Source organism: Homarus americanus, unplaced genomic scaffold (assembly GCF_018991925.1).
Source record: "Homarus americanus isolate GMGI-L3 unplaced genomic scaffold, GMGI_Hamer_2.0 scaffold26591, whole genome shotgun sequence".
In the NCBI taxonomy this organism is placed as follows: domain Eukaryota; kingdom Metazoa; phylum Arthropoda; class Malacostraca; order Decapoda; family Nephropidae; genus Homarus; species Homarus americanus.
The window spans coordinates 5,218-23,456 of record NW_024755595.1 but is presented as its reverse complement, the minus strand read 5'-3'; the positions used below and the strand labels follow the sequence as shown (position 1 = coordinate 23,456).

Genomic DNA, 18,239 nt, shown 5'->3' with positions numbered 1-18,239 from the left:
TACACAGGCAGCTGGTTAGTGATATGGGACGAAAAGCATCAGGCTGTCCTGGTTTCGGTATTGGTACAACAATACTACTGGTCCATGATGTGGGTAGTTGGCCCTCGGCATGACTCATATTGTACAATACCAACAATGGATTGCCTGGCACGCGCCTTAGTAGTCTAACGATGTTGTAGGTGACTCCGTCCTCTCCAGGGGAAGTAGACCTACCCCTGGCGAGGGCGGCGTCAAGCTCCCACTCAGTATATGGAACATCACACTCATCGTGCTGTTTGCCTAGCATAAAGTTAGTAAGATTACTTCTCTCTACAGACTTCGCATCAAGGAGTCCCCGAGTCTATGCTGGTAACATGTCATAGCTAGACACATGAGCCCACTTTGTTATTAGCTCATTCGACTTTTGCAGAGGGTTTGAATGGGAGACGTGTCTACTGTTTTTACCTCTGATTGTGTATATCATCAGCCGAAGTTAACTTCACCTTCCTTTGACCCCATCTCTATAGATGTGAAATATTACGTCACTAAAATACAATAACCTCCGCGCGGGACAGATCTGAAGCTTACTGAAAACTGAATTATACATTTGTGCCTCCGATTCAATTTTTTTTAATGTTTCAGCTTGTTGAGAGAGCATTGTTCGTGTGTGTGTGTATAAAAATTGAGACACAAGGAGCAACTTTACTCGAACACATGACGACCATTGACAGACGACTGAACAAGCATTAAACACATCGTATGTACGACCACGGAGTTGTAAGTACTTGTACTAAGTCAGTCAGTAAGGTATTATTACGCAACAGGTGTACAGTACAGTAAACATAACCATCCAGTGGAGGCGTGTCATGGGGAACGCCAGGCGGTATTGATCGCTTTTGCTTGGAACTGTATTTTCGCTTTAAGTCAATAAATTCACCTCCAGTTCTCTCTCTGATATTAAAAAAAATATGGAGGTCTAATACCTCGTATTTTTCCCCAAACTGTGAATACTTATAGATTAGGTTACGTTTGAGAAAGTTACGTTAGAGTTAGGTGAGCTTAAGCCAAGTTAGGTTAGGTTAGCACCTAACAGGGAAACATGCGGAATTCATGCTTGCCTTCTCAACCCATACAGTTAAATATCTGAAAGGCCATAGATTGTGTCGGCAACTCAGTGATAGTGTCCAGAATCACTGTGAGGTGCATTGACCCTCTGAGTCAACCACAGTGCTGACCCCATCTAGCCTCCCTCCTCCTCCTCTTCCTCTTTCTTCATGTATTAGGGTGTTCTATTATTACCACAAAGAGCACGGGATCATCCACCTTCACCCTACCACACTCTAACCTGCCTCATCCCACCACACTCCACCCAGCCTCACCCTACCACACTCCAACCTGCCTCATCCTACCACACTCCACCCAGCTTCACCCTACCACACTCCACCCTGCTTTACCCTACCACACTCCAACCTGCCTCATCCTACCACACTCCAACCTGCCTCATCCTACCACCTCCCATCCCAGCCTCACCCTACACACTCCATCCAGCCTCACCCCTACCACATTCAACCTGCCTCACCCTACCACACTCCACCCTGCTTTACCCTACCACCTCCAACCTGCCTCACCTACCACACTCCACCCTGCTTTACCCTACCACACCCACCCAGCCTCACCCACCACACCCACCCACCACCTCCACCCAGCCTCACCCTACCACCTCCACCCTCTCCACCCTACCCACCTCACCCAGCCTCACCCTACCACACTCCAACCTGCCTCACCCTACCACACTCCAACCTGCTCCCTACCACCTCCACCCTGCCTCACCCCACTCCAACCTGCCTCATCCTACCACCACTCAAACCTGCCTCATCCTACCACCCCACCCAGCCTCACCCTACCCCACACCCACCCTGCTTTTCCCTACCACCTCCAACCTGCCTCACCTACCTCCACCCTGTTTACCCTACCACACTCCAACCTCACCCTACCTCCACCCAGCCTGACCCTACCACACCCACCCAGCCTGACCCTACCACACTCCACCCAGCCTCACCCTACTCACCACTCCACTCTGCCTCACCCCTACCACACTCCACTCTGCCTCACCCTACCACTCCACCCTGCCTACCCTACCACACTCCAACCTGCCTCACCCCTACCACCTCCAACCTGCCCCACCCTACACTCCACCTGCCTACCCTACCACTCTTCAACCTGCCTCACCCGACCACACTCTAACCTGCCTCACCCTACCACACCTCCAACCCACCTGCTACCCTACCACCTCCACCCTGCTCTTACCCTACCACTCCAACCTGCCTCAACCGACCACACTCTAACCTGCCTTACCCTACCACACTCCAACCTGCCTCACCCGACCACACACAACCTGCCTCACCCTACCACACTCCAACCTGCCTCATCCTACCACACTCCAACCTGCCCACCTGCCACACCTACCACCACTCCATGCCTCACCTACCACCCACCCCACCTGCCTCACCCTACCACACCTGCCTCACCCTGCCTCACCCTACCACACACCACCCTGCCTGTACCCTACCACACCCACCCTGCCTCACACACCACACTCCACCCAGCCTCACCCTACCACCTCACCCAGCCTGCCACCTCACCCCTCACCCTACCACACTCAAACCTGCCTCACCCTGCCTCACCTACCACTCCACCCACCTCACCCCCCACCTCCACCCAGCCTCCCCCTACCACTCCACCCCCACCTCAACCTGCCTCACCTTACCACACCCTGCCTCACCCTACCCTCCAACCTGCCTCACCACTACCCTACCACACTCAACCTGCCTCACCCTACCACCTCCACCCAGCTTCACCTACCACACTCCAGCCTGCCTCACCCCACCACCTCCACCTACCACACTCCAACCTGCCTCACCCTACACACTCCACCCACCTCACCCTACCACACTCCAACCTGCCTCACCCTACCACTGCCTCCAACCTGCCTCACCCCTCCACCTCACCCAGCCTCACCGTATCACCTCCCCAGCCTCACCCTACCACACTCCAACCTGCCTCACCTATCACACCCAGCCTCACCCTACCACACTCCAACCTGCCTCACCCTACCACACTCCAACCTGCCTCCCCTACCACCCACCCTGCCTCACCCTACCACACTCCACCCAGCCTCACCCCACCACACCCACCTGCTTTACCCTACCACACTCCAGCCTCCTCACCACACCCACCCAGCCTGACCCCTACCACACTCCACCCAGCCTCACCCTACCACATTCCAATCTGTCTCACCCCTACCACACCTGCCACCTCCAACCTGCCTCACCCGACCACACTCTAACCTGCCCACCCCACCACACTCCAACCTGCCTCACCCTACCACACTCCAACCTGCCTCACCCACCAACAATCCACCCTGCCTCCCCCTACCACCTCCAACCTGCCACCTACCACACTCCAACCTGCCTCACCCTACCACTCCAACCTGCCTTACCCTACCACACTCAGCCTGCCTCACCCTACCACACTCCAACCTGCCTCACCCCACCACACTCCACCCTGCCTTACCCTACCACACTCCAACCTGCCAAACCCTACCACACCCCAACCTGCCTCACCCTACTGCCTCCAATCCTGTTCCCCTACCACCCCCCACCCTGCCTCACCCCACCCCCACCCCACCCTACCACACCCCCTCACCCTACTCCACCCCCTCACCCCTACCCCTCCCACCTGCTCACCCTACCACCCTGCCTCACCCCTGCCCTCACCCTACCACACTCCACCCTGCCTCACCCTACCACACTCCACCCTGCCTCACCCTACCACACTCCACCCTGCCTCACCCTACCACACTCCACCCTGCCTCACCCTACCACGCCTTGCACCACGCTGTGTGTGTGTGTGTAGCATCGCCTAGATTATCCTTCCGTCACCCATCTCTCAGGGCACACGTCCAACTGTACCCAAAGATAAAACCCTTTATAGTTTAAAGTAACCTTCCTCACGTTGTTTCACCGGCCTGTTCACAGGTTTGGTTGGGTTACATTTGGTTTGGTTGGGTTAGAGTTGGTTTGATTGGGTTTGGTTTGGTTAGCATTGGGTTGAGTTTAGTTTTGTTTGGTTAGCTTTGGTTTGGTTTGTAATGCATAACACCTGAGAATAACAAGAGCGAAGAACATCGGTAACAACTGATAATAACGCAACAAGAGTGATCATCAATAACAAGTTTTCGGTGGTTGGCCGGACTTACCTTGGAGGCGCTGTTGCTGCCGCCGGTGTCGTAGAGGTTGGCGCTCATGTCACAGGTGGAGGAGGCGAGGGAGGAGGACCGCGAGCCCTGTGAGCCGCGGGTCCAGTTGGTATCGGGGACCTCCAGCAGGTTGAGGGCTGGGTCGTGGGGGTTAGTGAAAGACTCCATGTCCAGGTTGACCAGGAGACGATCAGGGGACATCCCACGGACAGGGGAACCATTTTCTGGGGATTCCACAGGTGACATCCCCGGGAAGGGTGATGACTCTTCCTCCACTAGAGGGTGGTGGGGCACGTTCGACCGCGTGTGCGACATGGCCACGACACGACGCTGCTGCTACTGCGACAGGTGGTTCACTAAGATACTCAAGAATGGCGTTCAGTAAATCTTCCCACAGAAACGTTTGCTGGATCACTCGCCAAGACAGGGTGAGCGAGGCACCACGAGCTGACAATCTCAGTGAAGGGAGTGACCTCAGTGTTTCGAGGAACAATACTAGAAGCGGCGGAGGGCGGGTGTAGGTGCAAGAGAGTATGCTCGACCACTGTAGAGCCTCACGCCCTCTGGTGCCCGGCACCCTGCCAACACCCTGACGATGCCCACGCCTACTGCCCCTCCTAACCCCCACCTCTCTTCCCTCTCCTATACGTACAAAATCGTAGATACACAATTTCTTGTCATACAGCGAACAGTAGATACGACATGTGATGTAATTCATTCAACTTGTAACCTGTGGTGTAGTAACCTGACCAAACAATCTGCCATGGCGGTTATTGTAGTCAGTGACTCCTCTTGTTGCTATTTTCGTTCGTGATATGCAGGTGAGGTGGCCGGAGTCCTCTGCAATCCTGCATAGCTTTAATTCTAACCCAGTTACACAGCTTCGTGGTGAGGGAAGTGCCTGAGGGTGTCATGAGGATAGATGGGTTGAAGCTTAGCTTAGGTCATATGAGATTAGGTATAGTTGGATGTATACCCCTTACAATGTATTTTTGTAAACAAAGATGGGATTCAGCGTAAAGCCTGAGGGTCGCCCTGTGTTGGTTAGGTTAGTTATACGTGTGTCATGGTGGGTGTGGTTAATACTTGAGGACTTTTCACGGCTCTGTGACCTTTAGTTTACTGCTCACTCGGAACAACAACAACCACCCAAACAGTATTTAACCATCCTCGGAGTATGTTTAACCAAGTTAGGTCAGGTTTTATTTGGTTTGGAGATGTTAGGTTAAACCTGGTAAACTAAGCTTAACTTAGGCTAGGTTAAGCATGGTGAAGATATGTTTTGCTAAGTTAGGGTAGATCAGTGATTCTTAACCTTTTTCCCTGTTCGCGCCCCTTCCAAACCGCCAAGCCGTTCTCGCACTCTTCCCACCAAATTGATGAAAGAACTTATTGTCATGGGAATTAATAACAGATCCATCTTGGTTTGTTATCTATATTGGCAACTCAAAAATAAATAGTGAAAATGCAATGAATTACCAAAGTGCAAAATGTACACAATTGACAACTAAATATTACATTGTAAAAATTCAGATAACTATAAATGTACAAAAATTACTTTACAATTGCAAGTACTTTGCATGGTGTGTTGCGGATGAAGCTGATTGATTATGCTTGCGCACCTAACTCAGTGACTTTGTTGCTGTTGTTTGTCCTCCATGATGACAGTAAATTTAAAACTGAATCTCTCTCTCTCTCTCTCTCTCTCTCTCTCTCTCTCTCTCACACAATTCATAGTAATTTTATAAAAGGCAAGACAATTTGGCAACAAAAGGGTAATGTAATGATGAGTGAGAATTGTAAAGAATTATTTAGGACTGAACTATTCCAGTAACTTGCGTCATATCTAGCTGGCATCTATACTCAAACAATACACATTATCTGTACATTAATACAAATTACTGAGCAATTTAAATACAATTTAGTACATTTAAAATTAGTAACATAATGACAAATTCATAACATAAAACAGCAATTTTATGCTCAGTTTTTTTTTCCACTCCCCTAAGATTAGCCACGTTTGAGCACAGCATAAAACTCTGACCCCCCTAAGAAACGGGTCTCGCACATCCGGTTAATAACCCCTGGGTTAGGTTAAGCATGGTGAAGATATGTTTTGCTAAGTTAGGCTAGGTTAAGCATGGTGAAGTTTGGTGGCTAACTTTTATAGTCTGATTCTGTCACACATTCCTACCAGTCATAACCAAAGGCTGACGAGCGCCTCTGGTTGCTACATATCTCAGTGTGGTGGTTTTGGCTCCCAGGTTGACAAAGATCTTGTCTCTGCTATGACTGCCAGAACTCCTACACACTTTTCAACCCATACGAAGTTTTGAGGTTAAACTTGGCTAACGTTACGGCCATACAGTCTAAACTCTAAGTCTTTTTTTTGTCCTTTTTCAGTAATATTATAATCACTGTTTGAAGGACGACCTTCACCACAAGTTTAGATACTTTTACCACGATCACACAACCTCAGCCTCATACACACTCACCCTCGAACAAACACTTAACCTCCCACACACACACACACACACACACACACACACACACACTCAGCCTCGACCACACAGTCAGCCTCATAAACACTGAGCCTCCAGCACAATCAGCATCCAGCACAATCAGCATCCAGCACACCCAGCCTCCAGCACACTCAGCCTCGACCACACACTCAGCCTTGACCACACACTCAGCCTCCAGCACACTCAGCCTCCAGCACACTCAGCCTCGACCACACACTCAGCCTTGACCACACACTCAGCCTCCAGCACACTCAGCCTCCAGCACACCAGCCTGTACACACTCAGCCTCCAGCACTCAGCCTCCAGCACCTCCAGCACAGCACCTCCAGCCTCTCCAGCACACAGCCTCCTGCACACTCAACCTCCAGCACACTCAGCCTGCACACTCAGCCTCGACCACACTCAGCTCCCACACACTCAGCACACATCAGCACACTCAGCTTGAGCAGCACTCAGCCTCCAGCACTCACCTCAACACTCAGCCTCGGCCACACACTCAGCCTCACATTAGCCTTCCACACAGCACCACACTCAGCCTCGACCACACCTCCAGCCTCCAGCACACTCAGCCTCGACCACACACTCAGCCTCCAGCACACTCAGCCTGACCACACACTCAGCCTAGACCACACACTCAGCTCAGCCTCCAGCACACTCAGCCTCCAGCACACACTTCACCAGCCACCACACACTCAGCCTCCACACACTCAACCTCCACACACTCAGCACACACACCAGCAGCTCCAGCCTCCACACACTCCAGCCTCGACCACACACAGCCTCCAGCACACTCAGCCTCCAGCACACTCCAGCCTCTGACCACACTCAGCCTCACCACACACTCCAGCCTCCAGCTCACTCCAGCCTCCAGCACACTCAGCCTCGACCACCACACACTCAGCCTAGACCACACACTCAGCCTCCACCACACTCAGCCTCCAGCACACCCAGCCTCCCACACACAGCTCTGACCACACTCAGCCTCCAGCACACCTCAGCCTCGACCACACACTCCAGCCTCCAGCACACCAGCCCTCCACACACTCAGCCTCGACCACACACTCAGCCTTCACACACTCAGCTCCACACTCCCACACACTCAGCCTCCAGCACACTCAGCCTCGACCACACACTCAGCCTCACACACAGCCTCAGCACACTCCAGCCTCCAGCACACCTCCAGCACACTCAACCTCGACCACACACTCAGCCTCGACCACATACTCAACCTCGACCACACACTCAGCCTCCAGCACACTCCAGCCTCCAGCACACTCAACCACACACCTCAGACCACACACTCCAGCCTCACCACACACTCAGCCTCGACCACACACTCAGCCTCGACCACACACCAGCCACTCCAGCACACTCAGCAGCACACTCAGCCTCGACCACACACTCCAGCCTCGACCACACACTCCAGCCCTCGACCACACAGCCTCCAGCACACTCAGCAGCCTCCAGCACACCCAGCCTCCAGCACACTCAGCCTCGACCACACACTCAGCTCCAGCTCCTCAGCCTCGACCACACACTCAGCTCGCTCACACACACTCAGCCTCCAGACATTCAGCCCACACACAGCCTCCACACACAGCCCGACACACACTCAGCCTAGACCACACCCTCCAGCACACTCAGCCTCCAGCACCACACACAGCCTCCAGCACACTCAGCCTCCACAGCCACAGCAGCACACTCAGCCTGGCCACACACTCAGCCTCCAGCACACTCCAGCCTCCAGCACACCAGCCTGGCCACACACTCAGCCTCCAGCACACCAGCCTCCAGGCCTGGCCACACACTCAGCCCACACACTCAGCACACACTGGCCACACACTCAGCCTCCAGCACACCACACCTGACCAGCCAGACCACACACTGCAGCCTCCAGCCACACACAGCCCCACCACACCCAGCCTGACCACACACCTCCAGCCTCCAGCACACTCAGCCTCGACCACACACTCACCAGACCACACACTAGCCCACACACTCAACCTCGACCACACACTCAGCCTACCACACTCAGACCACACACTCAGCCTGACCACACACTCAGCCTGCCACACACACTCAGCCTCACCACACTCAGCCCACCACACACTCAGCCTGACTCACCTCAGCCTAGACCACACACTCAGCCAGACCACACACTCAGCCTCGACCACACTCAGCCTCGACCACACACTCAGCCTCCCACACTCCAGCCTCGACCACACACTCAACCTCGACCACACACTCAGCCTCGACCACACACTCAGCCTAGACCACACACTCAGCCTAGACCACACACTCAGCCTCGACCACACTCCAGCCTCGACCACACACTCAGCCTAGACCACACACTCAGCTCGACCACACACTCAGCATTCAGCACACTCAGCTCCAGCACACTCAGCCTCGACCACACCCCCTCATACACACTCAGCCTAGACCACACACTCAGCCTCGACCACACACTCAGCCTCGACCACACACTCAGCCTCCAGCACACTCCAGCCTCCAGCACACTCAGCCTCCAGCACATTCAGCCTGACCACACACTCAGCCTGACCACACCTCCAGCCTAGACCACACACTCAGCCTATACCACACACTCAGCCTCATCACCTCAGACCACACACTCAGACCACACACTCAGCCAGACCACACACTCAGCCTGACCACCACCTGACCACTCAGCCTCCAGCACACTCAGCGTTCAGCACACCAGCCTGACCACACACTCACCCTCATACACACTCAGCCTAGACCACACACTCAGCCTCGACCACACACTCAGCCTCGACCACACACTGAGCCTCCAGCACACTCAGCCTCCAGCACACTCAACCTGAACCACACACTCAGCCTCCAGCACATTCAGCCTCGACCACACACTCACCCTCATACACACTCAGCCTCGACCACACACTCAGCCTCCAGCACACTCAGCCTCCAGCACACTCAGCCTCGACCACACACTCAGCCTCATACATACTCAGCCTCATACACACTCAGCCTCCAGCACACTCAGCCTGGCACAAGAATGACCTAGTGCTTTGCAGGGTCACTTCATGTGGCTAAAAGTGTCATGATACTGTTTATGAGTCCCTTGTGTGTGTGTGTGTGTACAGTATATTGTACGTGCATAGTATTTCTGTTTTTGTTCAATATTTGTTAAGTGTTGAATATATGTTGATAGACAGTCTGTTGTCTACCATTGAGTTATGGCCTTTCCCCCTGCCATTATTATGACAACCAACTGACTGCCGGAAAGTTATAGCCTCCTTTCTGCCATTGTTATGGTAACCAGCTAACTTCCAGAGAGTTCTAAGCTCCTAAGTGCTGGTGTTATAACTACATGTCTGCCAGTATTATTACAACTAAATGTCTGCCGACATGCTATTTTAACCATCCATCTGCCGGTGCTAACGTAGAATCCCCGTGACAGTTATATGCCTGCTGTCAAGACCTAGTTGGCAACCATTAGTTTTGGCATTGACCTGTAAACCCGGCCTCCCTTCCCTCACCTGACACAGCCTCCCTCAACCCTCACTTGACACAGCCCTCCTCAACCCTCCCTGACAGTCCTCCCCACCCTTCACTTGACACAGTCCTCGTCAACTCTTCAACACACTTCTGCAGAGTCCCTAACCACCGGAGGACCTGTTCAGAACCTGCATTACTCTCCAGCACTTTCCTTTCTGCTACAACCTCATCTTAACTACTTCCTCTGTTCTGTCAGTTACTTCCCCAGTCTTAGTGAGGATCTCTTTCCCATCCTGCTCCGGCAGCAACCAACACGGATTTAGCATCTCCCTATGTCTCTAAGTATCTAGTTCCTGATCTTCAAATACCTCATATACTTTATTTTTTGCAGTTTGGGCAATACCAGCAACAGCCTTCATACTTTACCGTTAGCGCCTCCTAAACACTTACTTTTACTTTTATCCTCTTCACCACTGATTGGCTCGTTTGCCGCTTGGGCGATCGGTTACACATCTCTCTGTTATGCACTGTTCGCAAGTACTGGGCATGCACTGGCTCCTGAATGTATCTGAACCTGCTCAGTGCTTATCCAGTCTGGCCTTGAAACAGCTCACACTCGTGCCGTCACAACACACTCTGGCAGATTGTTCCAACAGTTCACAACTCTCACTCAAAAAAGTTACCCTCACATTTTCTGGGCTTGCAGCTTGTTCAACAATTAGTTGACCCCTTGTGGGGCAGTGTCCGCCAGCTCAGGTAAGGGCACTCGACTGAGTAGTGCCCTTTAAGATGCTTGTACACCTCAATTAGATCTCCCCTTCGCCTGTAGTATAAACTATTTTATAGGCAATTTCAGGCTCTAATCTCAGGGTAGCTTCAAGGGTGGCCTCTTTGGACATTTTCAATCAACTGACAGCCCTAGCATATCTCGGTGACCAGACGGGTGACAGTACTCCAGGCAGAAACACTTCACTCTTGGAATCATTACAGAGCGGACCGTCTAGATATCTGAACGACATTCTCACAGAGCCCTAACAATTTAGTTGCCCGATTTACCTTCTACTGCCAATGGCCCGAGAACTTCAGCTTATTGTCAGCTTACAAACCTAGGTCCTTTTCACATTCAGTCTCAATTAATGCAGTTTATTCATCCCGTTGGGACATGATCGCCTCCTTACGTTGGTATATCCAGGTGCAGCCTCTGTGTGACATTGAATCTTAACAGGCATTTCTTCAACCATTCTGGCTCACAGAGATCCTTCTGCAGCTCTTCACAGTCTGCTTGGTTCTTAATTTCCCGAAATAATTTGGCGTCATCAGCAAACATTTGTATGGACGAATATACAGCTTCAGGCATGTCATTTATGAAACAAACAAACAACAGCGGGCCCAATACATGCCTGTGGTACCTTGCGTGACTAGTACACATGATTTCGTGCCATTAATTTTACCACACACACACACTGCTTGCGGTCATGGAGAAAGTCTCCGATCCACGCTAGGACATTTCCCGAATCCCGTACCTTCCAGTTTAATTTTCAGCCCTTCGTGGGAGTACTCTGCTTAAGACCTGGCAAAATCTAGGTAAATACTGTCGATATTACCACCCTGTTCCAGAATTTGGGTCCAAATATCCAGTAACCCGAGTAATTGTGTTAAGCAGGGCACACATATAAACTGTGTTGGCAATCATTTACAAAGTTGTTTCTAGTATATGTTACATCATGGCATCTCTTATAATGCTCTCAAGTACTGTACATACTATGCTGGTTAGGCTCACCTGTCTATAGTTGTTAGTGATGGAGTGGCTACGCCCTTCTTGAAGATAGGACTCACATAAGCCATTTTCCAATCACTAGGGACCTTTTGCTCATCCAGTCATTTACTGAACAGGATCTTCAGGACTCAGCAAGCCCGTTGCACAACTCTTAGCACTCTGGGATGCACCATGTCAGGTCAGGACTCTTATGAACCTTTGCTTTGACAGTTTATTTCTTATAACCTCTTGTGTGGAACAAATGTGGGTCAGTGCTGTGTCGTACCATCTGTCCTCAAACACAGGAACATTTTCCACCTGGAACACCAAGGAAAAAGCTGTTCAACTTTGTCCTGGTCATAATCTGTGTAAGTACCATCTTCAAGCCCCAGGTCGATACTCCTACTCTCGTTTTTTAATTTTGACTTTGCATAGCGTAAAGTGCCTTTGGGTTTGACTTTACCTCACCTGCAACCTAGCCTCTGGAACTTATTTTCAGCCCTTCTACACTCTGACTGCTTGGTTCCTGGCTCTTGTGTACATCCTCCTGTCCTGCTTATGGTTGACCAAACCCCGTCTTGAATTTCTGGTTTTCTTCTCAACTTTGTCGACCGCCGCACCAGTTCATGTGTATGTTATTCTCCTTGCCATTCTAGTGGCACTGTTGAGCCCAGACCCACATAATGTGCATCAGACTTCGCCCTGCAGTAATTGCATATCAACAAACTTCCTGGTGATGCTGGAGTTTTAGCCCCTGATTCCTACACTTATTCATGTCTTGTCCTAACTTTCCTCTTCCTTTTACTTACTTGCCTGTGAGACACTTGGTGTTTGACAGCTGTCTCACTGTTGGGGAGGGTGCAGACTCAGAATCTTCTTAGGCTTAAGCCCATTTACAAGTGATATAATTCTAATCGTTGACATTATTGCTATGTAATAATAATCTTTATTATTATGATAATTTGTCTCTCTGTCTTGGTGGCAGGGCTTTAGTGTCAAGGTCAGTGTAGCTAAAGTATTCACCAATGACCCAGTTTACCCCCTGCACATAAAATATAATACTGCTGACTCACTCTTATATATATATATATATATATATATATATATATATATATATATATATATATATATATATATATAATATCATATATATATATATATATATATATATATATATATATTAAATAGTTTATGTACCGTATAATATGACTGTACTTTCACATACTCAAATATAGTATGCTTTAAACACCAAACATACTTAAACTTTATAGTAACAGTTAAAAACAAAAGCAAAAACGACATATAGGATGGGGAAAAAAAAAGTGTAAAAATTAGGACCATCTTTATTTCTGAAATGAAAACTACAACTTTCTACAAAGTAACTTTTCTTGTTTTTTGTTGTCAAAATTTATTCAATGACATTGTCAAAACTATTTCATCTGTCAATTGTAAACTCTGCTCAGACAGTATGAGGACTACTCCAACCGCAAGGTGCTCATAGTAGATCTTAAGTAATTCTTGATCAGTTTTAGTTTCGAAAAACTCCTCTCTGAGTAACACCTACCAGCAATTGTGAGGAAAATCCTCAGCATGTATTATATTTGGAACCGAGTTCCAAGTTTATACTTTTATGAATAAACTCCAAAAGTTCAGAGCCTTCTTTCCACGTCTGTATTCTATCTTTAACCAGATTATAACAGCAACAAAATGCTGAAGTCTTTTTCTCTCAACGAAGAATCATCTTTATCAATCAAAAATCAGTGATATTGATCCTATTTGACCTCATATTTATCCATCCAAAAGATTCAATGGGGTAAGGAAGGCATATTACTCCTTAAATTCCATAAGCATGTTGAAATCTCAAAAATTATTTCTTGGATCACTCTGTCTCCACAAGAAAACATTTCTCCTCAATTCCAATATCGCATGGCAATTCAGCATCTCGTGATCCTTCACCCAAAGTGCCGCCCGAGTAGACCATAACCCGCCCCCATTCATGGTCAAGGTCTCTTTTAAGCCCCTGCTGTTGCATTCACATAGGCCTTTTTATCTAGTGAGTAGGGAAAGGGGGCATGATGCAAACTGCGGACTTTCACATAATTTCTTACTGACTAAAGGGTACCCCTAGCACAGGATAGCTTCCTTTACAATCACATCTACTAATTATAATCTAAGTGCACTAAGATGTAGAGTGATCATGCCCTTGTGACAGACTATTATTATTAAAAATAAATCACTTGGCTGCTCTGCCTGGTGTGATCTCGCTGGCACCCTCGTTAATGTTCAGTGTTGCCGTCCAAGACAGTTCAACTAAATTTTTTTTTTGAGGTGGGTGTTCCAGTTCTCCTCAAAACAAGATTTTGTATCTATGTGTTGTCACTATGTACCGCATCCTACGCTATGAATGGTGAATCATATGTACAATCACAATCCTTTAAAACCATACAAAATAAACTTTTCTTTGTGTTAAACAGTGCTTTGAGACAGTTTGGCTAGTTTTTTTTAACTATTATTCACTTTGTTATCTTTTCCAGTTCTCTTCAACGAATTTATCTCTTGTGTATTATCACTATTGTGCCGCATATATGATTTATTATACAAAAATGTCAAATGATAAACAAGTTGAAAAGGGCTCGGGAACATACCCTCTGATCATTACCTTCCATTACAGCTACAAACCATTGTTCTGCTACTACTCAACCATCAGCCTGATTCGTGTAATATAAAGGTATTGAATCTTCATCTGTTGAAACTAACCACATCATACCAATTATTAACTCTTTTTAATTAATCCATTCCAGTTCATTTTCTATTTTTTATTGTTTATACTGGATGTTATACAACATAATCTTAGTGACACTGAAATATTACATCTTCAACCTTGGAATATATCCTCAAATCCAGTGCATATGGCTCAAATATCCCTGAATTGGTCAATTCAAGATATTTTCCAGGGCTTAGTGCCCCACCGGGACTAACTGTATAGACTTGCTACACTCACCATTATCCCACCCTCTTCTGAGTAACACTTTCCAACCACGTTCTCTCCACTTCTTTATTTGCTTTTCAACATATCATGTAAAAACCCTAAAAACATTTTAACAAATGATAATTTGTATTTTTGATAATCTATATTAGAAGACCTCTGATCCAATTCATTCCTTTGAGTGTAACATAATATAACACTGAAGGTAAGCTAGAATTATCTTTAGAGTGTGACATAATTTCAGACACGGAGGTAAGTTAGAATATCTTTAGAAGCGATAACATAATACCATTACACTGAAGGTGTTTGCTACATGGATATGAATTAGAAGAGAAGCACATGAGATTTGTCTTAGTAGGTCTGGGTGCAGCTGAGTATAGTTCAGTGGTTGTACAGTAGAAATAAATATTTGTCATAGATATTTAACAAGTGATTTTCATAGTTATTTTGATGATGAAGTTATAATAATTAATTTCATTGTTTATAAAGCAACTAAGGCCCCAGTGCTTTCAGGATGTGACATTTTAAATATACAGTACTGATGTTACTGTTGTTTTGGTTCACACTCAGGATGGGTGGAAAGAAACTCCTGATAATATCTCTTATACATGTATCAATACAACTTGGTGCTGGGAAGTAACGTGATATTAAATTCTAATGATGTAGAAACTGGTTGGTGAGGATGTCAAGGAGGACGTAACTTGTGGGTGCTTCTTCTTTGACAGGCCAAGAACCGCCAGGCAACAACAGAGGTGGTATATAGAGCTGCTTCTTCTCTAGAAAGAAGAGAGTGGTCACCGAGATTCAAGATTATGGGAAAAATAAGCAGGAGGTAGGCATTTAAGCAACGTAGATTGACCTCAAAACCATGTAATGGTTGACCCTAGACCCCACCATTTACTGCGATTAGTCGGTGCTCAGCGACAAACAGCGTTTGCAAGGAATGTACTACATCGAGTTGTGATATTACTGGCCTGTCTCTGATCTCGTTTCAGATTCTTGAACACTGCGGAACAGCCTTCAGCAACTCAGACGTTTACGTTTTTTATGAACATACAGTAAATTTATAGGTGAATATAAAGTGATCAGTGGTTGGTTTATGATTTACGTTATCTAATTTGATGGATAGACTTTAATTTCTTTAAATACAATATTCCTTCTCTCTACGTACTATAACAACAACATTGGCCTTGGGTTACATATTTTATCTATCAACATTAATTTGAAGAATCTTGAATGAGACTGTCATTGTTTCTTTCGAAACTCTTGGAAATCACTGTATTTTTTATCAGTGTATATTGTCGACATTTAATAATAGCAATATAAGTAATACTTATGGTATGCATGTGTCTCCGGAACAGAATCAATATATGGATGGAGGGGCAGGTACAAGGCAGAACCGAGAGAGGATGCCAGCCTCACCATGTGATGTGGTCAATAGGACGACTGTGACAAAATACTACTATTATAGTGAGAACTCCCACCATGATGCATGACGCACCGCCTCTGTGCTGTGGAAGTAAAGTGTTTATGGATATTGAGAAATTGAAAAAACTGTATAACATAGAATCTTTGTAGCCCTTGTGGTGAAATATCTGAATTAAGTTGATGATTAAGAAAAGTTAATGAGTTGATATATTAGTCTTTATATATTTTTGTACCTATTATGTTAAATTGTAAAAGATTTTATTCTTGGCGCCTTAGATTAATTTTTTACCTGCCATCATATCAACGAGACATGTAGGAAGAAAATTCAAAACTTTATGATGTAGTATGATTATTTTCTATGGTATTTTGTATATGGTTAAGTTATTTTGCATCTGTTTTGATTGTTGCACGATGCTTCAAGCCTACATACTTCGTGGTTATCATCTGTCTTTGTTCTTAAAAATCAATGTATTTACGGTTACTTCCTTGATTTGTTTTTTGTCTGGTGCTCCTGGGCTTCCTCAACGTAAACCAACCACAGTGAGGGTAGTAATACTAAAACTCTGATCACTGTGTGGTATGATACACACTTTTACGTGGTGGCTCGAGTGTTGAAAGAATGACACATGAGCTTATACAAGGCTATGGCAACGACTGTTTTCTTATCATGGATTGATACTTATTCCATTGGTCATACTGTCTTTGTGCAGTATATTTCATTCTATTCATTTCTGGCATTAACCTTCAACCTCTTATCCCTTTTAGCATAGGATATCTCTGGGTTGAATAAGGGCTCTTCTGTAATCTATTAGCAAATATTTCAAATATTGTTGATTCTCTCTCTGAGGTGAAGGGTTAGGAAAAGAAGGCTTTCTATATTCTGGCTTCTCATTTCCTTTATTTAATATAGATGTTTAAGGATTTTATAATTTTAAAAGCTTTTAGTTCATTCAGCCGTTCCCTGAAACTTGTTTTTTAAAAACTTATATTAAACTAAACAAATATTATTTTAATTTTTTGATACTCTTGCAATTCAACATCTCCTTGATATATGTACAGGTACCACTAGAGCCTCATTACATTGCCAGGGGGGTATGAGAAAAAGAACTGTCAATATGAGTTCAGTACGTACTAGTCTTACCCAGTTTATCAAACCCATCAAAACCCTCCACACCAGTCTTTTACATCCTGTGTGTGGACAGAGGGAGAACACAGGCTGAGGTAATATTCCACTGCTCTCCTACAGTGCCTTATTGACTTCACTTTTGTTGCCATCAACAGTGGCCCATGTAAATAAGACAAAAAATTATTATACAAAATTCTCACTTTGAGTGTAAAGAAAATATATCTTTTGATGGCCTGTGTTGCCTCTGCTGTGATGTGAGAGAGGTGGTCAATAGTCATTTCTGAAAGCATCTCAAACATTTCAAGACTAAAAATATTTGAGTTCTTTTTTAAAAGGTATTCAGGAATCAATTTCCTGGTGCTTGTCATTTTGTTAAGAAGTGACCATTGAGTATACAGTACTAACAAATTGCTACCAATAAAACACACTTTGATCCATGAGACATTTTACCCTGAATGTTGAGGAGTGGGCCTGGAAGTCTATTAAGCAAGCAGTACAACACCTGCCGAGGAAGTGGGGAAAGGTCGCTGGTACTTCATCATTATGATGACAGAAGAAACTCTGGGGTGAAATGCAGATCATCAAGTGCCTGTGATTTACTAAAGGCAAGAAAGTGGGTGCAGATTGTATGGAGTTTTTTAACTTATAACTAACATTAGGCCAAAACTCTTGATACTCCTATATGTAATGTTTCCTGATATCTAGTT

At 46.8% G+C, this 18,239-nt stretch overlaps 1 protein-coding gene across 1 annotated transcript in view; it reads right to left on the bottom strand.

Moving 5' to 3' along the window:
• The window catches only part of LOC121856597 (solute carrier family 2, facilitated glucose transporter member 1-like), a 92,637-nt gene extending 87,903 nt beyond the window's left edge, over positions 1-4,734 (bottom strand). The window contains exon 1 of the mRNA XM_042352226.1: positions 4,238-4,734. Within this exon, the coding sequence (XP_042208160.1) occupies positions 4,238-4,552 (315 nt within the window). The 5' untranslated portion in view covers positions 4,553-4,734. The remainder of the gene's footprint in view (positions 1-4,237) is intronic.
• Between the last annotated feature and the right edge of the window lie 13,505 nt (positions 4,735-18,239).